Source organism: Labeo rohita, chromosome 12, assembly GCF_022985175.1.
Source record: "Labeo rohita strain BAU-BD-2019 chromosome 12, IGBB_LRoh.1.0, whole genome shotgun sequence".
Taxonomy (NCBI): Eukaryota; Metazoa; Chordata; class Actinopteri; order Cypriniformes; family Cyprinidae; genus Labeo; species Labeo rohita.
The window spans coordinates 8,709,117-8,732,562 of record NC_066880.1 but is presented as its reverse complement, the minus strand read 5'-3'; the positions used below and the strand labels follow the sequence as shown (position 1 = coordinate 8,732,562).

Here is a 23,446-nt window from a genome sequence, read left to right as displayed (position 1 = left end):
AGCATACTGGAATGATTTCTGAAGGATCATGTGACACTTAAGACTGGAGTAACAGCTGATGAAAATTCAGCTTTGCATCACAGGAATAAATTATATTTTAAAATACATTAAAATAAAAAACATTATTTTATACTGTAATAACATTTTGCAATATTACAGTTTTTTTTAAATTACATTTATTTTTGCTCAAATAAATGCAGGCTTGATGAGCACAAGAGACTTCTTTAAAAACATTACAAGTCTTATTGATCCCAAACTTTTGAGCGGTAGTGTATAAGTTAAAATATGAAAAATGATATCTGAGAAGCAACACTGCATAAGATATATGACTTGTTTTCAGTGAATGTATCTTTAATACAAGTGTATTTTGTCTGCTCTGACTTCAAAAAGTGCAACAACTCTGAAAGTGCAGCCAGACAAAATACACTTATATTCAAGATATAATCTATAAAAACAAGTCTTAATATCAGGGTTGCATCTTAAGTAAATTTGTTTTTGAATCTTGTTTGTTTTTATGATTTTTAGATTTTTTTTTCCTGGAAAACAAGTCAAACATGCCTACTCCCAATGCTTCTTGGAACATTAAAATGTCCAAAGGAAACTAAGGATAATCAGACTCAGAGTTAAGTGTGGTCCTGCCTAAAATCTGCAATCTGTGCAGGTTTTGCTCCCATGATGCACTGGGGCAAGCGCGCTCCCGCACACATCACATGACAAGCCCTCTCCTCATGCTCATATGGGATTTGATCCTCTTGGCAATGCCACGACGACCCGTCAACACCCTAAACCTTGTCTGATGACCTTTGACCTCAAACAGATTTGGCCTGACGCCAAAGGATGTTACACTTTTTAGTACACAAATGCACGAGGGCAGTGAGAGACTGAAAAAAAACCCCAACATACCCAACACATAACCTCAAATCCAATAATGCTGACAAACACTACAATAAATGTTACTGTTCAATTGCTCAACAATTCATGTTGTCTGCCATCAAACTGACGTAAACCATGATGAGAAAGTCAAACCTCGGCTTCTTTCTGCCATTCCCTAAAGAGACTCTAAAAAAGGCTTTTTACGACTCGGATAAATTTTAGTGGCGGGAAGTTGTCATTTGTTTTATTTGGCAGGGGAGCTTTATTAACGACAGGGATAAATGTGCACTGGGTATAGCATGTGTAATTAAGCTCTGGCTCCTGCTTTTCATTAGCACGCTGCTAATCAACCAGGCTAGTAATAAAATGGGAGTTTTGTTAATCAGGTAGGGTAAACTTGATTTGACCGAGTTTATCAAAATGTCTGAGGCCTGGCGTAAACAGAGGTGTATCTCAGGGGAAAACGCTCATCCATCAGAGTGATAACTTAGAGCCCTGACTTGGTGCAGGCAATTGGTCTCCGCGCTTTATCAAATTAATATCGCAGACGCGTCATGGGTTAGAAGGGAGTCGCAACACTTGTAGATAATCAATGGAAGTTGTAAATATGATTAATGACAGCTCTTTGCACTGATTAAGTACTTAGTCTGCCTTGTATGAACTGATAGGAGCCTTCTAGACTTATTTACATACATGGCAGAGTCGGATCGCACATGCGCGTGCAAAATGACTTCACAAACGTAATCTTTCAAAACATCTCCTATCTAGACTGTTATTAATGCATGTGAAGCGTTTGGGTAAAGGTAAGGTATTGTTTCCTAAGATAGGCTTAATACTGGTTGCAATACAGCTCTAATTTAATCCTGACTCTCTCGCTCTAGAAACTGGAAGAGCATTTTCATTATTACTATAACACTTTATTTACTGCTTTGCAGTAGTATATGATTCTAAACGCACACAGTGCTCACACAACTTGTACATCTATACTTATGAGAACCTCCCATGTAGCTCCTACATAAAGCTAATTATAACTAGATTTTTGTTAACTACTACCAAATACTACAGCATTTGCCAAGCCATTGTTTAAAGTCGTAATGAAAGTAGTGACAGATTGATTTTCTGTATTGTGATGTATTTGACACATTATCAAAACAGTAAAAAATTAATTTGCCATCTTGATTAAACATTAAAATAAATAAATATATAGATTAAATATATGTACAGATGTCGCTGCTAAGGTGTGTATATCTTGTTCTCAACCCTAAAATTGCAAGTTTGACTTCTTAGAAATGTAACAGAATAGTTTGAGGTGTAATTACATTTTATTATGAACCTTTCTTTTATCAAGGATAGTTTCTGCAGGTCATTTGTACTGCATTTCAGGAATTTGGTCCTCATAAACATGTATAAACTGTAAGTTTGGTGAAACAAGTACAAAAGAAACCACTCACTTGACTTTTTTTGGGCCATCGGTGGGGATTGGGGGTGCTGAGGTGGACTTGCGCTTCCGTGGCCTTCCGGGTCCTCGACGAGCCGGACTGCGTGAGGTCTCTTCTTTCCTGTAAACACACAAACACGCGCACACACACAGCCTGTCAATCACTCTAATTCACATTAACGATGTTGAATGGAACGAAACACTAAGCCATCCTAATTGTGAGAGTGGACTAGAGGAAAGACTTAAGCACAGCTCAGGCTTATGCAAAGAGGGCTCAGCGCACGCTGGGTGGTCTCAGCAGAGCGTTGCGAGGGGACAGAGAAAGAACTGGAGAGAGACTGTGAGAGTGTATGTGCCGGAGGATCGAAGAGAGTTCGATCTCTCCGAGCATGTGTGTGTAAATGGGTTTTGAAAGGTGTGCGGAGTGCATTTATATGTGGAGGGTGTGTTTGTGAAAGTGGTCTGTGGTTTGCTCACTGGTGGTCATGTTTTCTCTGTAGCTTGGCCAGCTCCCTCTGTTTTTCCTTGTAACGCCGCTGCAGTTCTGCCAGCCGCACACGCATCGCTAGCTCCTCCCGGTCCAGCGTTTCCATGGTAGCCTTAACAGGACACACCTACACATGGAACGAATAATCTCCAGTGAGTTTAAAGTATCTAAATGACAATGTCAACATTGTGCCACTGTATATGAGTGTCTTTCTTCCACAGAACACAAATGGAGATATTTTGAAAAAATGTTCTTTTCCATACAGTGACAGCATACAGTGATTGACCTTTAAAGAGATAGTTCACCCAAAAATGACAATTCTGTCATTAAATACCCATCGACATGCCGATAAGACCTTCATTCATCTTCATAACACAAATTATTATATTTTTGGTGAAATTCGAAGGCTTTCTGACCCTGCGTAGACAGCAACGCAACTACCACATTCAAGGCACAGAAAGGTAGTAAGGACACCCTTTGAATGCAAAGAAAACAAAAATAATGACTTTACTGTCACATGGCCTTGAACGTGGTAGTTACGTTGCTTTCTATGCAGGGCTTGAAAGCTCTCAGATTTCATCAAAAATATCTTAATTTGTGTTCCGAAGATGAACAAAGGTCTTTGGAACAACATGACGATGAGTAATTAATGACAGCATTTTCATTTTTGAGTGAAATGTCCCTTTAAATTTGGGAATATTGTTGGTATATGTTGTATTCCATAAATAAATGAAAAAAAGAAATGTTTATAAATGAACTTGAGTTACATGTACCGGTTCGGGACGTGGCGTCCACTTGCACTTCCTGCGCAGATTGAGGATTCTGCGAAGGGGTGGAGTTGAGTCTGCTGGTATGGGTGGGGCCAGTTCCAAGGCCCGGGCGGCAGCCAGGGTTGCCAAACTTTGAAGGTCAAAGGTCAGCATATCGTCTTCTGAACAGAATGAGAAGGAAAAAAATGAATTCAAGGAGAAATCAAATCATTTGATCTCACAATGACAGAGAAGAACGATATACAGTGAGACATCCATCTAGGATGTCCGATCCTGTTCCTAGAAGGACAACTTCCTACAGAGCCTAGCTCCAACCTGGAAGCTTCTAATAATCCTGAAGACCTTGATTAATACAAAAATTAAAATTGTATCATCATTTACTCATTTTAAACCTGTATGGTAAAAATTTTTTGAAAAATATTGGTAACCAAACCGTTTTGTTTTCCACTGGGAAAAATTTGTTGGCGAAATAGATCTGCTATGCTGCGGCAGAGCAAGTACCGAGACTTGCTACTGTTAATACATCCACTACATGCTGCTGTGAGCATGTAAGAAATATTGCTGCTGCACACATAACATATATGAATAACCCCTTTAGCATACATGAATCACCTCGTAGCAGATCTGTACAGGTGGAGCTGGGGAAGGTGAAGGGTTTCTGAAGCATGCTGCGAAACTGCTACAACTAGCACTAGTAATATATTTGAATGTTGAGCAGTGAGCTCTTTGGCTACTGATACAGGAGAGAACCAATCAGCTGCCATGTGATAATGATGTCATTAGGTCAGACTGAGCTAGATCTATTGGACTGCGCCAATTTTGAGTTTCATGCCTGAACTCTGTATTTATGCGGGTGAGTAAATGATAACAGAATGTTAATTTTTGGCTGAACTATCCCCATGTGGTCCCTGATGGACCCTGTTTACACATGTATTTAGCAGGAATCACTTGAGACAGATGTTAATATCAGGTGTAAACAGAGGCCACTGTCTCTCCGTGTATATTCAAAAGTGACCTAGCAAAACTGACATCCAGCCTGTCCCAGAAGATGCGAGCGGAAAAACCTGTGAAGGAGCAAAAATAAAAAGACAGTGGAAGAGAGAGAGTGCGAGAGAAAGAGGAAAGCCTCAAACGGTACAAAGCCGCCTCTAAGCACGCCGCTGTTTCCTGACAGCACTTTGTGCTTTCAGAGGCTGAATGAGCAATGATGATAGCTATTAACCAGAGAGCTTATCTCTGTACATGAGGCTTAGATGCCAGGAGCCATGTTACAGAGCGAAAGAGAGAGAGAGGGAGAGAGAGATGAAGAAGGGCGAATTCTCAACATTTATCACTGTCATTAGGGCAGGCCACATGCTCAGTCTCCACTCAGCCAATGAGGCTTGAATATTCATGACAGCCAAAGCTGGCCTGGGGATACTGAGAAGACTCCATGAGCGTGTGTATGTGTGAGTGGCTGTGTCTGTGTTAGCGGGCGTCCACGGCTCGCTATTTTGTTGCGTCACGCCGAGGCAGGGGCACAGTATGGGATCGGCGAGGAGAGAGACTGAATGAGGGGGGAAAAGAGGGAGGGAGGGGAGACAGGCAATAAGAAGTAAAGTGTTTATTGAGCTATCTATTTATTCGCAAACATCCCCTCATTACTAACATGGAAAGAATCCAATTTTCTCCTCCGAGGGGAAATGCATGGTGCACGAGCAGACCTACGCGGAGAGGGCAGAGAGCAGGAGATCAAATCCGAATGAGAGGACAGGAGAATTGGGGGGAGAAAACTGTAAATCTCACAAAAACTCTCAGAGCATATTTTACCACACATTTACTTATTTTTGCTTTAAAAAACAAAGCCAGTTTTTTAGGATCATTAGATGGTGTCTTTAAATTTTATGAAAGTGCTAAAGTACTTTTGGCTTAAACGTGCAGTGCTCAAGCCACAAGATGTGACAGTCAAAGGGATCAGTCTAGCACGTTTGCAAAGAAAGACTTGTGTGAATGGCCGCTTAAGATTTATTTCATGACAATTATGCACATTTTCCCCACAAATTCTCAGTATCACTTATTGTTATTTTCCCATTATTCTCAATGGGGATTCTAATTATAAACACTGATATATGGAATTGAAAAATTACTGTAATCATCAGGGTAGCATTTCTTTAATTTGCACTGATTGAATACTTTACATGCAAAATAAATGCTTTACATTTAATAATAATAATAACCTACAATAATGCAGTTTTAGCATTATAGATAATGAGAACAGGGGCAGAAAATGTTTAGAAAAATCAAGAAAAAGGGAAACTAATAATTTAAGTCATAATGTAAAAAAAAAAAAAGATGTTTTTCATGACAGTTAAGCACATTTTCCCCACAAATTCTCAGTATCACTTTATGTTACTTTCCCATTATTCTAAATGGTGATTCTAATCAGAAACAATGATATATAAATCGAAAAATTACTGGAATCATCAGGGTAGCATTTCTTTAATTTACACTGATTTAATACTTTACATACTGAATAAATGCTTTATAAATGAAAATAATAATAATGCAGTTTTAGCATTGTAGAAATGAGAGCTGGGGCAGAAAATGTTTATTGTACTGTTTAATGAGCATAAAAAAGTCATACTGTAAATAAATATATTTTTCATGACAATTAAACACATTTTCACCGAAATTCTCAATATTACAATGCTTCACCACCCCATATATTTAACATATATAAACTTAAGGCAAATACTTTTAATTTCCCACAATTATTATTCTCCTTCAATTTACGCTGATCTAGTACTCTAGTACATACAGAATCATTTACTATGCTATTTAATAATAATACATTTTAGCATTACAGTAATGAGAACTGAGGGAAAATGTTCTAAATTGTCATTAAAATAATGTAAAATGTTAATGTAACAAACATTTAAAAAACGGTCCTAAATAAGGTTATGTTATAAATGAATTAGAGACTAAATAAATAAATAATAAGGTTCATTAGTTAACATAAGTTAATAACAAACAATGAACGACTGTATTTTTATTAACTAATATTAACAACGATTAATAAATAGTGTAATAAATGTATTGTTCGTTGTTCATTCATGTTAGTTAATACATTAGTTAATGTTAACAAATGACACCTTATTGTAAAGTGTTACCTATTTATTAAATAATTAAATTCGTAATACATTTCTTTTTTCTTTGTTCGGTTTCTTTCTTCTTTTTGTGTTTGGGCTCTAATGTGACCTAGACAAGTTCTTGACAAATCTGTGAGATTCACCTAAAAAAGGAGCAAGACGACTTGTATGGGCTTTAACAGAATTACAGCCGCATGAAGGAAATCTCTCAGCTGAAACGGAAAGTGAGAGAGACAAGTGAACAGAAAGAAAGACAAGATGAGGAAGACTGGATTATGCTGGTCTGGGATGGTCTTCAGTTTCCCACCTGGCTGAAATCATCGTGCCACTTTTAGCCCTGTGGTGGTCTCTTTGAAATCGATGCCCATCGGCCTGCCGTAACGAGGCCGGTGGGGACCGGAGCCACGGCACGGCACACGGATAGAGTGATAGCATGAAAGCAAGACGTGCGAGTGGGATGGAAAAGCTGAGGCCCAAAAAAGAAATGAAAATGAGAGAGGGAAAGAGAGAAGACAGATAACACTCTCTGAGAGCATTTAGCCCAGAGATCTGAGGGAGAAAAAAAAAGAGCGGGAACGCTGTGGTATCACTGACCAATCAATAACAACTACCAACAATACTTCAAAGAACCTCTCAAAATCTATATAATTTTATCACACGTTATTTGTCCGTACTTCACAATGCCCATAACACCACAAGGAATGTTAGCAGAGCGCCTGAGACGTCTGCCATAGATAAGAATGCTTGAAATCAAATCTGTAAATCACTGAAGAGTAAACCCAATCGCATATGAAATCTTTAGCCGGCGAGAGACCGGTTCCTGACAGCCCGCACGGCCGCCTCACCTCCAGTTCTTTAATAATTCAACGGCGGGCGTGTTTATTGATGACTTCTTCCCCGCTGCAAAGAGCTTCATCATATTCTCTTATTAGTCCCTTTAGTGCAGCTTGCTTAGACAAGAATTACACAGCAGATTACATCCCTATTTTAATACGGGTGGAAAACACACACACAAACAGCTAAAACGACGCACGCCGCCAAATGCGGTTAGCTTTTTTTCTCCCTCGCGCGGTGTGAGCGTCGGGGATTTCTCAGCTGCTAGAGGATGCTGGCGTAAATAAAAATATCCTTTGGCAGGGAGACCCTAAACGGTCCCTGGAAAAGCAACAAGCCTTTAAAACAGCGCTCACAACAATGGGGCCTAATTAGCCGACAAAAACGCTGTCGTCCTGAGAGGAAAAAGATCAGCTGTTTTTACTATTTCATCAACTTCGCACTGAGGGACTCGAAAGCTGTGGGAAAGCACCGAGGCTTTTTTCCATCTAAAATGAGGCTTATAAAAGTGATCAAACAGGTTTGAGGAGCAGGGGCAGGGGAGCCGTCCCTCAGGATGAGTGAGTGGACACAGTCCAATCCGCCAGACCCGGGGGGAACTAGCTATCATTAGAGCTGCCTTTTAAGACAGGCTAAAGCCCTTTAAAAACACGGCCCCCTCCTCACCGCTCCGTCTTAGTCTCTCCCACAGGAAGTGCTGAACCCCAAAAGGCCGGGGAGCATTTGATCTGTAGGCAGGAAAAGAAGGCAAGAGTGCGAGCTTGTGCGCAGTTGAGCGAGCGAGTGTGTGTGTTCCTATGAAAGTGGAAAGCTGGACGGTCAGCTGAGAGTTAGCATTTGTGTGTATTTCGCTGTGTCTCTGCACGTATTGTCGGGATGGTGGTATGGGGGGGAGGCTTTGTTATCTTTCCTTCACACAAAGCCTGGAGATCTGGCTGGGCTGAAAACCCTGTTTTTTTGCACCTCTTTTTGTGAGGAGAGAAAAAAAACAAAATGAAAGCCTCCGTCGTGGTCTTCCCCTGCCGCCTGTATCACAGCGCTACACGGCCGCTCATGCAAATCACTGATGCGGAATTAAATCATGTGTGTGATTGGGTGTGCTTTCTATTGTGATAAGAAAGAAGAGAACGCCTGTTTCTCTGTCTTTTTAACTACCTTTTGGAAACCTGTTGGTGCTGGAAATGGTACAGGATGGACAGCCTTGTACCCAGTCGATGTGGTGTTGGTGTACATTGGGAAGGATGTAACCAAATGAGATCGGGGTGCAAATAATTAAGGGCAAAGGTAGCCACAATTAAAGCTTGGAAAGGTTTTAAAAGTACTTGTAAGTACACATCAGCATATTCAATAACCACAAAAGTACTCATAGAGCTAATTGGTTAAATTCAGCATATCTACTTTCCAGATGCATGTTAGTGACCTTATCATGAATGCTGTATTAAAATTTCATAATCTGATCTTTTGGGGAAACAACAGTCTTCTCTCATGACGTTTGCTGGACTTCTCCAATTATTTCATCTCCTTAAACTCAACCTATTTCTTACAATCCACTACAAACTCACATTAACATAGGTATCTATCTGATCAACAACCTATGCTACAATTTTTTCTTTGATCCGTTTCCGTTTCGCTTGGATGTATGTCACGATATGTAAGAAAGACCTGTTGCAACTGTTCCATTGCAACGTAAATCTCTTTTGATTGAATAGAACATAATATTGCAATGGCATGCTCTGTTTTAGGTAATACAAACTGCTTCCACATGGATAGGATCTGGTACAACAGCAGTAAATAAATGCTCACAATTCAAAATTGTTTGCTTGAGGAGGTAACCATAGCAAGAACTAAGGATTTAAGCACTTTTTGTTATTCTTCTAAAAGTTAATTTAGAGGGTTCATCTTATGGCACATCAAGCACTTTCCTTTTCAGATCATTGTTGGATGAAAAACATTCAAATGCATAAACACTGACATTATCATCACTTTATATATGTGATCCTGGACCACAAAACCAATCTTAAGTAGCACGGGTATATTTGTAGCAATAGCCAAAAATACATTGTACGGGTCAAAATGATAGATTTTTCTTTTATGCCAAAAATCATTAGGATATTAAGTAAAAATCATGTTTAAAGAATATATTTTGTACATTTCCTACCAAGGCGATTTTCTCATTTTTTTTATATTTTTGCACCCTCAGATTCCAGATTTTCAAATAGTTGTATCTCGGCCAAATATCATCCTATCCTAACAAACCATACATCAGTGGAAAGCTTACTTATTCAGATGTATAAATCTCAATTTCAAAAAATTGACCCTTATGACTGGTTTTGTCACTAAACACTAAAACAGTCTTTTTAAGTAACAGTTCATTTAAATATCTGGCTAACTGTTTTGGGGCAACACAAGCCATCTAGGCAAGATTAACCTTAATATTGCTAGCCATATGTGACCCTGGACCACAAAACCAATCTTAAGTAACATGGGTATATTTGCAGCAATAGCCAAAAATACATTGCATGGTTCAAAATTATTATTTTTGTTTTCTTTTATGTCAAAAATCATTAGGATATTAAGTAAAATATTTTGTACATTTTCTACCATAAATATATCAAAACTTAATCTTTGATCAGTAATATGCATTGCTAAGAACTTAATTTGGGCAACTTTAAAGGCGATTTTCTCAGTATTTTAATTCTTTTGCACCCTCAGATTCCAGATTTTATCTAGTTGTATCTCAGCCAAATATTGTTCTATCCTAACAAACCAAATATCAATGGAAAGCTTATTTATTTAAATAATTGACCCTTATGACTGGTTTTGTGGTCCAATTTCTTTACAAAAGCAGACATCCCCTGAAAGTCATTGAAAACTTTGCACACAGAGTAAGTATTGAAGTCATCTGAATATTGTTGGGCACATGTGTATGTTCATCCTTACCTCTGTTCTCTTCAGTGTTGTTCCTCTGCTGTTGGGATCGCTCCAGCTCCGCCAGTTCACTCAGTAACTCTATACCATAATTTGGGGCCACTGCGTTCCTAGACACAGGCGCGGGGGCTGCCATACAGGCATCTCGAGTGGCACACAGCGCTGCTGCGATGAGCAGCTCCAGGCTCCAAATGCAGCTCCCAGGGTACTGGTTCCCCAGGGCAGAGGACACGGGGCAGGGGGAGAACGGCGGTGAGGGTGAGCCAATGGGTGACTCATCCTCAGCAGTCCTCTCTGGATCCTGCTCGGTAGGTTCCAAAGACTGAGAATCCTGGGTGGTGGTCACAGCTGAGTCTTGTAGCTCCTCAACCTGCTCCTTGTCGTCTTCTGCTAGTGCTGGACTCTCTGTTTCACTCGCCTGGCTGTTGGGGATCATCGTCGCTCTGTCCGGATGGGCGTCCGCTACGGTAGAGTCAGTTACGGGGCAAAGGGAAGTTTGTGAAAGAGTGGCATCCACCTGTCCTTCATCAACCTGTCCATTTGCTTCTATTACTCCTCCCTCATCTTCTACTTCCTGGGATGTTCTAACAGGAGAACCCACTCTAGAGTGGCACACAGGCTCCTCCCCTTTGGGAGAAAGTGGGTGAGGCTGAGGCGCAGGTTCAGCGGGTTCCGCTTGCTCCGCCTCCAAATCTGCATGCTCAGCCAATTGGACTTCTTGAGGGGAAGGGCCACCTTTGTAACCCATGGCGATGGCGGGGTAAGTGTAGCCAGGAGGGAGATCTATAAGAAAAAATGGGAATAAAACTGATTGAGTGTTTCCATAAACACTGATGTTGGTTTGGGCTCCTCAACCTTGTTTGAAGTCACTCTATTACAAGCATAAAGATTTAACTGCTCCTGAAACACACTTCAGCGCACAGCGAACCAGCAACCATTACCATTCATTTGTAATACACATCACAATATGACCTTGTCAGTTAAGGGGCACGGCCCCCTGCCGCTGAAGTGCAGAGAGGGGTGATATATATGCTGTATACAGAAGCATTAGCGACAGTGTGTACCATTCGCTGCGTTTATCTAGTATAACTCACACACATAATGGAGCCGGCGCCATAAAGGCTATGGCGCAGGCATGAGCGAATTTTCCATGAATATTGAATTATGTTCAAGTTGTTATGGATGCAGTGTGTGCGAGAGAGAGAAAGAGTGCACGGAGGAATGTTTGTGTATAAATTAGTCTTTAAGTGAGAGTGCGTATTCGTCTCGTCCGCCGCGCGAGCGAAAACGATTGCACGGGGAACGTCGCTTGCATGAAAGAGCGAGAGCGTGTGTGTGTGTCTCTATGAGATCTGCAGCATAGCCGGGTATATTGATGACAGCATGGTGTCTGGGTGTGATTGCACAGCCAGCCCTGTCACCTCAGCGCTGTATTATTGATGGTATCCATCCGCCAGATGAATGTGTATCCCTCCGCCAGCCAGCACTCAAGGACCTCTGAAGGATAAGAGAGGCCCTGTCTGCTGTCTCACTGACCTCCCTACTGTTTTCTGTCTGTCTCTCTCGCACCTACGCCGTACGGCAAGCCGCTCCCTACGGCGTCTACGCTTTCTTGCACATACAAACGTGTCACAAATGGATACAATGGTGCAAAGACACAAACACAAAGTGAAAAGTCAGCGCTTACACTTCCATTCGTATTAACAGGCTGATTGTCTTCGGTAATCAAAGGGCAACAAGTCCTTCAAAGGCCCAGTGTATCTTATCTGCAGCAAAATATCTCTCTCTTCTGTTCACTGTCCCTGTGGTCAGGGTCTTTTTTCTATTCGGCCATCTCTTCTCTTCTTTTTTCCATCTCTCCTTCACTTCACTCCCTCTCCCCCAGGGGTTTGTGGAGCCAGACGCGATGGCAAGACCCTAACCTTGAGAATGAAATGAAATGTTCCAGCCTCTTTCCTCTAGTCGCTGTTTTTTTCAGACTCAAATGCGAGGGCATTGGGATAGGAAGCGTGTAGAAAGCACTATTCTGGCTTTTATTCTTTGCTTTATTCTGTTCAACCCTTTCCAAATAAACCAATTCACTGCCTTTTTATCGTCGGACTCATGTTAGAATGTGTTTTGCATCAAATACTAAGCATGCACAGGGGCATAGCAAACATTATTTTAGCAATTTCGAAGTATGTCCTCACTCTTTTGGGGAAATAAGCAGGACTGCATCAATATGGAAATTATATCCGAAACCGATGCCGATTATTGTTCATATTTTTATATAAATAATAGGGCTCTCAAGCAATTAATCGTGAGTTTGCCTAATATATGTGTGTGTACTGTGTGTAATTATTATGTATATATAAATACACACAAATTAATATATATATTTACAAGAAATATGTTATGTACAAAATATTTTTATTTACATATAATATTAATTATATAAAAATTGTGATTAATCGCGATTAATCGTTTGACAGCCCTGAAGTGCTTTTAAAAGTGTTGAATAATCGCATCCAAAATAGAAGTTTTTGTTTATATAATATATGTGTGTGTACTGTGTATATTTATTATGTATATATAAAAACACACATGCAGTATATATTTTGAAAATACATTTACATGTATTTACATGTATATATTTATATTCATATAAAATAAGAAAATACAAAAAAACATTTTTCTTAAATATATACATGCATGTGTGTGTATTTATATATACATAATACACATACACAGTACACACACAAAATTATTTACACAAAAACATATATTTTGCATGCGATTAATCGCAATTAATTGTTGCCCCGCACTAGTAAATGACCAATTTATTGGTTGATATTAGATAAAAATCTATGTTTTTGTCTGATTATGAAAAATTCACAAAAGTACAGATTTCTATGTGATCATCATTGAATTCTTTTTACTTTATATGAGTCAAATCCCAAATTTATCGGATGGTAACGATACGACCATAAGCATATTATGCATACCCATAAATAATTGTTATATTTTATATTTTGTTTTACTTTCTGTGGTTGCGTGCAAAACAAAATTGAGCCACGCATGTAAATGACAACTTTAAGACTAAGCAGAATGAACACAAAAGTGGCATTCTCAGTTATTATGGTTAACGCTAACTTAGCTTATTTGACTTTCAGTAAATTAGCTGTGCAAACATCACAAAACCTAATTTCTATCACAACAGCTCTCTGAAGATTCTGAAATAGTTAAGACAATATTAATGTATTTGGTCTTGGTGGAACAGATCTGCTACACTGCTGAATTGCTGCTGCGGTTATTGCTGTTGTTGTAGATTATTGCTGCTGCAAAGCAAGTACAGGAACTTGCTACTGCCAATACATATGCAGATACGCTGCTGAGTATTTCAGACATACTGCTGCTGCACAAATAGCATATAATGTAAACCACAGCAGATCTATACAGGTGGAGCTGGAGATGGGGAAGGGTTTCAGAGGAACCCTAGTGGATGCTAACCAGCCATTTAAATGTAAGGCAGCAAGCTGATTGGCTGTATATGCAACATGAACCAATCAGCTTGAGCCAAGTAGTTTAACGCTGTTAATATCATCAGAACTTGGCATTAATATTAAAGAGCCCAGCTTACAAGGCTTATAATGAGTCCTTACACTTTTCATCTCATTTCTTTATCCCTTCCACATTCACCCATTCCCATCTGAGCTACAAACTACGTTTCTACAGGTACAGATAAACTATAGGCTTCTGCAACGCATTTTTGTTCCTGCATGTACACTAAATACATTCACCATTCGTCCTACTGAAATAACATGAATGATGCCATTTTCCACTCACCAGGCTCCAGCGATTGAGGGTAGTCCTGTGGCGGCTGGCCCTCGCCCCTCTTGTCCTGGGACTCTGCAGGTTTTGGCAGGTGGTGGGGGGTGGCGTGGGGGCTGAGCGCTGGGGAGCGAGGGGCAGCCACGGCTGGGCTGGGCTCAGGGCAAGGCGTGCAGGGCGTACTCTTGAGGTGGGACCGCGGGGCGGGTGAGCGACAGCAGGGCGAAAGACGCGAAGCGCAGCCCCCTGGGGATGAGGAGGAGGGAGGCGGTTTAGCGGAGGGGCCAACGGAGAAAGGCTTAGTGTGCTTGGACGTAGAGCGGAGCTCAGACGATCCCTCAACCAGATCGATGGGGGGATCCTCAGGTTTCCTCTGTAGAAACACAAACAGGATTCAAAGACTGTAAAACAGCGCACTACAGCAACAGTGGGAAGTCAAACATTATGCATATCAACATTATACCCAGTTTCCTCACAACTGAAATGCATTTATAGTGGAGCTAGTTATGATTCAGTCATCTCAGGGTTCTTGCGTAAGGACATGCACCAGGGACACAGTACAATAGGTGCTAATGATCCACCGTACACATGCATTCTGCTCTGCTTCTTTGTACAAAAGCAGTCAGATAAAAGCCTGAATCCTGCCCTGTTCCTGAGAAGAATCCTGCTCTTTCAAAACTTCAGACATTAAAATGCGCTTTGAAAATGAAAGCTGTCCGCTCTTGGGCTATAACTGCTATGAATTTCTGAGAGCAGGAATAACAGGCCTTTCACAACCTTGGGCGCCCTGTGTAGGCCTGCTGAAAGACGCCGGGCTTCTGTAGAGAAATAGCTGTTGGGAAATCACCTTGAGGGGTATGAGGAAACGTGGCTAACTGTACGTACGTGCGCTTCATGTGTTACCTGCGAGTGACTGTGTCTGTGCGCCAGCTCCATCGCCTGTGCCGCGCGGTGCTGCTGGTGCTGATGTTGCTGCAGCGCGTAGAGTTCCTGTTGCCGTAGAAACTGGGAGCGGGAGTAGACAGCGGGATGCTGCATGTGTGAGGCGGGCCCTCGGGCTCCGTAAACAGGGGGCCACAGTCCCTGCTGCTCCATTACATCTACAGAGAGTGAGAGAGAGAAAGAGAAAGGAATGAGAAAAGAATGAACAAAGGTTTTTCTTTTGCCTCAAGGCAAGTCTCACTTATCGCTCTGAAGGCCTATTGATTTACGGCTATAAGATTCCACTCCTTTTCCATCCCTCTTTTCTTCCACTCTCTTTTTTCTTTCCAAAAGTCATCCTCCGTCCCCAGGGTAAAAAAAATCCTCACATTTCCACATCTCTTTCCTCATCATGTAACACACTCAACCCGTGGGCAGAGAGAGAATACAAACTGCCTCCTTTTTACATTGTCTGTCCCCTGCACTCACCGTTAGCCTGGTCATACCTCAGCGGATTAACGCAAAACGACGGTCACCAGTGAGCTCACCAGCCACACTTGCCTGATCTCTGGCTCGCGTACGCCACAGTGCCAGTCAAGACGATTCAGCGCTGCTGTCTCAAACTGTCACATGAATGTGGCTCCTCTGACAAGATCTTCCTGACAGCCTGCTGAGAGCGGGCAAGAAGGGTCTACTCCCAAATGGCTCACTCATTCACAAGAGCTGGGCTCGAGTTATTATGCCTGTAATAAGGGTTAGGTGATGGGTGTTGGCCTTAAAAAGGAGCACAGATGTTATACCTAGAGACAAACTCTTGAGGAGGGGAGACAGACACAGAAGCGTTAAGGTCACTCGTTGTTTCGGCCTCACAAGGCAGTGCCTACTGGCCGCATAATGCATTTTGCATGAAAAATAGCAAGTTGTAACTTCAAATAGCCAGTTCTGATTTAAAGAAAATCTGTAAACAAAATTTTACAGATAATTTACTCACCCCCTTGCCATCCAAGCTGTTTGTGTCTTTCTTTCTTCAGTCGATAAGAAATTATGTTTCTTGAGGAAAACATTTCAGGATTTAATTCATATAGTGGACTTCAATGGTGCCCCCAAGTTTAAATGCAGCTTCAAAGGGCTCTAAAAGACCCCAGCCAAGAAAGAAGGGTCTTATCTAGCAAAACGATTGATCATTTTCAAAACCAATTGACAGATTATATACTTTTTAACCCTAAACGCTCATCTTGTCTAAGTCTGCGTGAACTCTGGTTCAATCCGGTCAATACAGTTAGGGTATGTCAAAAAACTCCCGTCTCGTTTTCTTTAGAATCGTCCTACATGGCTGCAGAAATACAGATCCAGTGTTTACAAGGTGAACATGCAAAGATCAAATGCCCTTTACAAAAAAAGGTAAAACAGCGATGTAGGGCGATTTTGATGTTGAAAAAGGAAACGAGACGGGAGTTTTTCGACATACCCTAACTGTATTGACCCAGATTACACAGACTACGCATGCGCACTGCAGAGACAAGACTAGCATTTGAGGTTAAAAACTATATAAATTGTCAATTTGTTTCGAAAGTGACATTGTTTCGCTAGGTAAGACCCTTATTCCTTGGCTGGGATCTTTAGAGCCATTTTAAGCTGCATTTAAACTGCATTTTGAAAGTTTAAACTTGGGGGCACCATTGAAGTTCACTATATGGACTTTTATTATATTATTCCTGAAATGTTTTCCTCAAGAAACATAATTTCTTATCGACTGAAGAAAGAAAGACACGAACATCTTGGATGACAAGGGGGTGAATAAATTCTCTGTAATTTTTTGTTCTGGAAGTGGACTTCTCCTTTAACTTAGTGATGCAAAATAATTGGGAACAAAGTTGTTTACAAGGTACAAGGAGCGTTTTTTTGTTTGGAGGATGAAATAAATCATTGGATTTGGCAAAGTTTGTCATCCAAAATAGTTTTGAATTTTGTTGGAGGCACTTAGTAGCAAGTTAATGAGATAGTTCAGCCAAAAATGTTAAATCTGCCATCATTTACTCACTCTCATGTTGTTCCAAACCAGTATGACTTTCTTTTGTGGAACACAAAGGAAGTTATTTCGAAGAAATACAATGAAAAAACCCCACTGACTTTCATTATATGGACAAAAACGGTTCTTCAAACTGTCATCTGTTTTTTGGAATGACGTGAGCATGAGTAAATAATGCCAGAACTTTCACTTTATGTGAACTGTCCCTTTAATTAGATAAGCTGAAAAGTGGACCAGACTTTCAAAGTCTGCCTACGTGTGACTAGGCATCTCACAGATGCACTTCTGTGCCATTTAATCACGAAGTGAGCAGGATATTTGAAAGGAGTCGGTCATTTCAGAAACGAGCTGATCAGATAGGAAGGATGGAGGAAGGGGAGAGAGAGGGAGCGAGTGTGGAGGGATGAAGCGCAGCTGTGCAAAGCACTTAGTCTCAGCCTTGAGCCTCAGCCCACAGAAATTTCAACACAATATGTTTTTCTTTCAGCCATTCGGTTTTGCATGCTGCATATTCTCCGCCCCTCCTTCCCTGATGTATGGCAAGGACCTTTGTTTGGGAAAGATTACTGGGACAGGGTTATGTTTCCCTAGGGAGGGATCCAATGGATGCACTTCCCTTCTTTGTTGCGGAAAGGGGAGTGTGACGCTAAGGAGCAGAGAGCTAATTAAATTTCACAGCCAGTGTGGGGAGGAGGAATGCCGAACAGAGGCGCACAGCACAGGACAGCAGAGCACAGCACAATACTGGAAAAAGCCATGCGAAAGTGCGCCGCACAGCAAGGCACAGTATAATAGGGTGGAAAGACATTCAGAGATGCACAACAAATCAAAGCACAATGCCAGAACTGTGCAGACACGATAGCACAACCGAGCACAGCATGGCATGACAAGGCACAGCGCAATACAGTTTAAAATCATTAAAGAGATGCTAAGAATACCACATCCAAACTTTGCTCAAATGGCATGGCGCATCAAAGAATGACACAGCCTGCTGGCCTGAGCCGATCCTAAATATTCCTTTGGTTTTAAAGTGTTTAATAACTTATTCCAATATAGAATACATTTGCTTTTACAATATTTCTGAAAAATGCAGCTACTGTCACTACTAACTAGGCCACCCTGGCTGTTAAATAATGTTAACCAACAGGCAAATACCTAAATCTGGCTCTATTCCAGTATGTAACACCACTTTTCAAGTAGAGTAGGGATGCATTATTAATAAAATTCTGTTTGAAAGTGATAAGCAAATGATTATTTTCATATTATGTCTGTTAACCCGTAAATAAAATGATATACAATTTTGTCTAAATCAATTAAAAATGAAATTATAAAACCTAAAATCAAATGTTTTAATGGCAACAAGTGAATTTAGGTATTTAAGCACAGTACACAGTACGAAAAATTTATTTTTTATTCTGAGATTTGCTTAAGAGCACATTTAACAGTGTTATTGAATTATTAGTGCTTTTAATGATTCATTTTAAGTGAGCATTTTAACTTAGATGACTGCAAAGGTCATCTAAATGTAAAAAAAAAAACCCAGAAGAGATGTGCAGTCAATAATGGATATTTTGTGGCAATATATTATGCGTCCTTGGCGTAGAGCAACTGAAAAGTAAGAAAAACACTGTGCCACTGTGCAAAACGAACAAAAGAAAACAAAACTTTCTTTGATCCCTAAATTGTTATTTTTCCCTGTGCCCCTCACTTCCTCAGGTCCCACGCATTGGGAGACAAAGTCCTAAAAACCTACCTGGGCCAGTTCCGCTGCTGTGTGCACACTAACGTATTCATACAAATTTAATCTAAACCAACAGACCCTGAAACGTACACCCACACAGTGACTTTAGATCTCCATTTCTCTCGCTCGCACACGCTTATCTATGCATACGCCCCCCTCCCCCCACACACACTCAAAGTCAAATACGCAAGCTATCTACTTGAAATGATAATTTGTTTAAACAGTTCGAATAATTCCACTTTGCGCATTCAGAGTGTGCATTAGGGCCGCTTGTGAAACTGTTCCCATTAAGTCCATACTACAATGTGCTGTAAATGCCTGCTTGGCTTAGTGAAGCGTTTCACAATAATGATTACAGAATGATACAGGGGCAGAAGGGGATGAGATGGAACCGTAAAGAGGGGGAAGGGACATTAGACCCAAGAGGAAGGAACTCAGAGTTGAATTCCACAACGGAACAAATGGACAAAATGACCATGGATTAAATGGTTGTAACCGTCTGGCTGTAACAGGAAAAGTTCACCCAAACATTAAATCTCTAGTTATTTCTGGTCATTGATTGATTAAAGATTCTTCAAAAATCATCTTTTGTGTTGTACAACAACCAAATTCCTAGGATAATTAAAAATACCACTAATTTTGGGTAAAGTACCAAGGTGATGGGTGGCAGGGTGGGCCGCTGGCTCGGTAGGCAATACCACCAGGGCGGCGGAGGGGTCCTGAGGCAGGGGCAAGACTGGCTGCAAGGGGCTGGGCATGGTTGCAGAGAATCCGGGGGTCAAGTTCTGATGCAATGCTGCATGACTGAGACCTGAACAGAAACACGGAAAGCTGCTTAATGGTGAAAGATTTCAGCTTACATTTCAATACTAATGGGCAATTCATTGATTATTTAGTAGGGTAAAACTAATTAACCAACTCATGCAGAAATTCAACAAGACCGTAAAGTATATTGTAATCTAATACCATCAAAATGGTAAAAACAGATGGCATTTGCTTACCATAAGAGTGTCCCATCCAGAGGGAGGGACTTCCTGTCCGAGGCATCCAGTGATGATGGGCGGGGTGGGCGTGAGCAGATGGCTCAGTGCCTAATTGGCTACCGCCTGGCACAATAAGGTGTGAGGTCAAATCTCCATGGCAACTACTGGAGGGGTGGATCCTGGCAAAGTCAACTCTGTCTTTGTTTTCCCTGAGGGGAAGCCATCAAAATGGCACAATGTTACTCTAAGGCATTAAAACTAGAGTCTTCAGTTTGGTCTTTACATACAACTGATTGTGATAAATACAGAAATTTGACTAACAGCCGTACCTGAGGAGGAGTTCTCGCTCTCTTTCGTATGGAGGCAGTCCAAGCTGTTCCTCACAAACTCTTTTCGCATCTTCATCCCCCTCCCGCTCCAGCGGGTACATTGGGCGTCCAACACCTAACACAGAACAGTACAGCACCACATCATTTGCTAATTTCATTGGTGCAGACATCATTTCTATTCTGTTCAATCAAATACTACAACACAAACAGGATAGTCGGATATCAAAGGTACAGAAAGATACATTTATAAGATTCAGACATGCCTCATTGTCATTCCATCTCTGTATTGCTTGAAAAAGCAGCATTATCAGACACAGGAAAGGTTTTGAAACTAGGTGATAGCTACTCATTGTTTTTAACAGGTGGCTATAAGAGTATAAGAGCAATTTGGGAGTCATGGTAATACCAAAATACCCGGAAAAATCTGGCAAAGTTATACCTACAAAATATCAAGGGATCACAAGAAATATCTTATTTGTGATCATTCTCTTAATCACAGGCTTGTTTATCTATGTGAAGTTTCCAAAAGTTCATCAAGTATATCTAGAGAACTGAAAATTTATATATAGCTTGTTAGAACACACACTTGTACACACACACAAACTCCAGATCTCCCGTTGAGAGTCGCTTACCCTTCATGCTGGGCATCACTCTGCTATGGTGGCTGTGGGTGGGATGCCCGTCTGGCAGGCGGCACGGGGGCTCTCTCTGCCTGGCAACGGCCACCGCTATCCCTACAGGGGGCTGTCGCACCTCTCCCTCCCCCTGAGCTTCCCCTGAGTCCTTGCCTGCCCGCTCCGAGCGCTCATTCTCCCCAGATGACGAGGCTCTCCTGGGGGGCAGGGTCTGCTTTGCCTCCTGGAGAGCACAGCTCGAACCGCTTCCACTTTTGTCGCTCCTCTCGTTCCTCTCGCTCCTCTCTCCAGTAACTGCCCCCTGCTTGAGGCAGCCCAGGCCACCAAACGGGCTCTTCTGAGAGAACAGCAGTGGTTGCTGGCTGCTATACTTCATCAGACTCCTCATGGCATTGCTTTCAGGTCCCTGGGGGCCCAGTGTGGCCTCCTGTGGGGCGGTAAGAGGGGGAAGAGGCCCTTGGTCCCCATGTGAAGCCTGGGAAGCAGCACCCAGAGAGTTGTAAGCCTTGCGCGGTTCTTCATCCGGTCGAGCCGGGTGTCCTCGCACCTCCCAGGAGGGATGAGTGCCGGTCTGATGCCCGCTGTATCCCTGTGATGTCGGCTCTATGTCTATCTTCCTCTTGTCTTGTGTGCCGCTGCCAGGCTCCAACTCTGGACCCTGTCCACCAGTGCTAGCCCTGTTACTGTGCTGCTGATGACGTATCCGTGCAACTCTCTGACTGTTCCTCTGAAGAGTACAGTCAACATCTGTTGCACCTTTACCTTCAGACGATGCCCTGTTCGACGGACCTGAGTGGGAACAGTCCCGGAAAGGTGGAGTGCTGGCATAAATGCTACTCTTAGCTTGGTGGCCACCCTTTGTCCCCTGTGGCAGAGAGGGACGGAGGGCATCAGATTCCTCACTGCTGTCCAAGCTACATGAACGAGACGAGTGGGGATGCTGATTCTGACTGTGCTGAACCTCGTTTGTGCGTGAATGGGGGCCCGGGGGCCAGTCTGGGCTCTTGTCTGCTTTGCCATATGCGTGTTGCTGCTGGGAAGATTTTCTTTGGCAGCTACTCGGAGGAGGCAGTAGGGTAGCTGCTCGACTTCCACTGCTACTCCTCTCCGGAGTTTTCGTTTCCTTCCCTGTGCTGCCTCCGACCGCGACCATCCCACCTCCCACACCTCGACAGTGAGGGTTCCCCAGCTGGAACGGTCCACTGGTTTTGTCTCCCTGTGGCCCCACAGAGGGCACAAAGGTAGGCCCCGTCACCTCAGAGTCTCTGCCAAGGCTCTTTTCCTGAGCAGTGGGCATGGTTAGTGGAGCAGGGGGTGGTGGGCAGAAAAGATCAGGGTGGGGATGATGAGGATGGTGATGATGCGGATGACTTGGGTGCAGCCAGGAACCTCCCACGGCAGAGCCTAGGCCCAGGGGAGGAGGCATGGAGTAGGGCACTGGGTGGGCATGGCCCAGCATGGCACTGTGGCGAAGACAGTCGGAGGGAGGCTCGCTAATTCTCATCTCCCCACTGACCCCCTCCTTGCAACAGTGACCGTCTCCGCTTGTCTGCCGGCCAGTCCCCAGACCAGAGGCCCCCGGCCCCACACAACTAGGCAGGGAGCCCCTGGTGGTGGCCCCTGGATCGGAGCCATTCTGGGTCTTGGTGCTAAGCAGGCAGGAACTAAGGTGCTTGGGGTCGTCTTTGTGCCGGAAGTCCTCCTCTAGGCCTTGGGGGTGATGCTGAGGATGGTGCTGGTGCTGGTGGTGAAGGGCGGAAGGACCGTGATGCTGCCGATCCTGCTTGGACTCTTGTTTACTCTTTTCTTTTTCTTTTCCTCCGGGTGCTACTCTTCGCTCCGCTACACCTGTCTCTTTGGAGCTCTTTTGGGTAGCTGTGCTCCCAGGCTCCCTCTCACGACTGCAGGAGTCCAGCGGGTGGGCATGGGCAGTTCTAGATAGCGGTGGGAGGCTGTGGTTTGTGGAGAGAAGGTGGGGCTGCGACGGGAGGCTTCGTAGATAGAAATCTTAGGAAAGAAATACATTTAGACAAATACTTTCGCATAGTCTGTTTACTGTTGCTTGACAGAAGAAATGGAACCTCACTCACCTTTCTGAGAGTCATAGAATCGGTGCTGTCCATAGAGTACACTGCTGTTGCCATGGTGATCCAGGGGGCTCATGGGCAGGAAGGTGGGGGCTAGGCTCCCTGAAAAGCGGGGATACCCTGGGGCTGAGAGAGAGAAAGGAAAGAGGGGAGAGAACATTGTCAGGATAAACAAATGTAACAAAAGAGAGTGACAGTGTTGGCCTTTTGCTGTGGCTGGACGCAGGTTCATGAAGCCCTACAGCATGGTACAACCTTTCCCAGAAACCCCTGCACAAACAAGTTCAGTTCTTTACTCGACATTTATGAGTAGTTCAACTAAACAAGAGCTTTTAGAACTTCTGTTAGCAATTATTTATAATGCATAAATAAAAGACAGAGACATACACAGACACACAGTAATACAAGATGCACTTTTAACAGCTATGCAAGCACATCCCACTGGTTCAGAAG

The 23,446-nt window shown here is 42.5% G+C and overlaps 1 protein-coding gene across 4 annotated transcripts in view; it reads right to left on the bottom strand.

Moving 5' to 3' along the window:
- bahcc1b (BAH domain and coiled-coil containing 1b) overlaps positions 1-23,446 on the bottom strand; it is a 123,691-nt gene that overhangs the window by 23,086 nt on the left and 77,159 nt on the right. For all 4 annotated transcript variants that reach the window (XM_051123980.1, XM_051123979.1, XM_051123982.1 and 1 more), the window contains exons 4-14: positions 22,997-23,119; positions 20,904-22,913; positions 20,272-20,386; positions 19,961-20,151; positions 19,612-19,770; positions 15,172-15,368; positions 14,284-14,641; positions 10,471-11,241; positions 3,572-3,729; positions 2,789-2,925; positions 2,325-2,432 (exon numbers count right to left, since the gene is read on the bottom strand). In XM_051123980.1, coding sequence (XP_050979937.1) covers positions 2,325-2,432; positions 2,789-2,925; positions 3,572-3,729; positions 10,471-11,241; positions 14,284-14,641; positions 15,172-15,368; positions 19,612-19,770; positions 19,961-20,151; positions 20,272-20,386; positions 20,904-22,913; positions 22,997-23,119 — 4,327 coding nt within the window. The remainder of the gene's footprint in view (positions 1-2,324; positions 2,433-2,788; positions 2,926-3,571; positions 3,730-10,470; positions 11,242-14,283; positions 14,642-15,171; positions 15,369-19,611; positions 19,771-19,960; positions 20,152-20,271; positions 20,387-20,903; positions 22,914-22,996; positions 23,120-23,446) is intronic.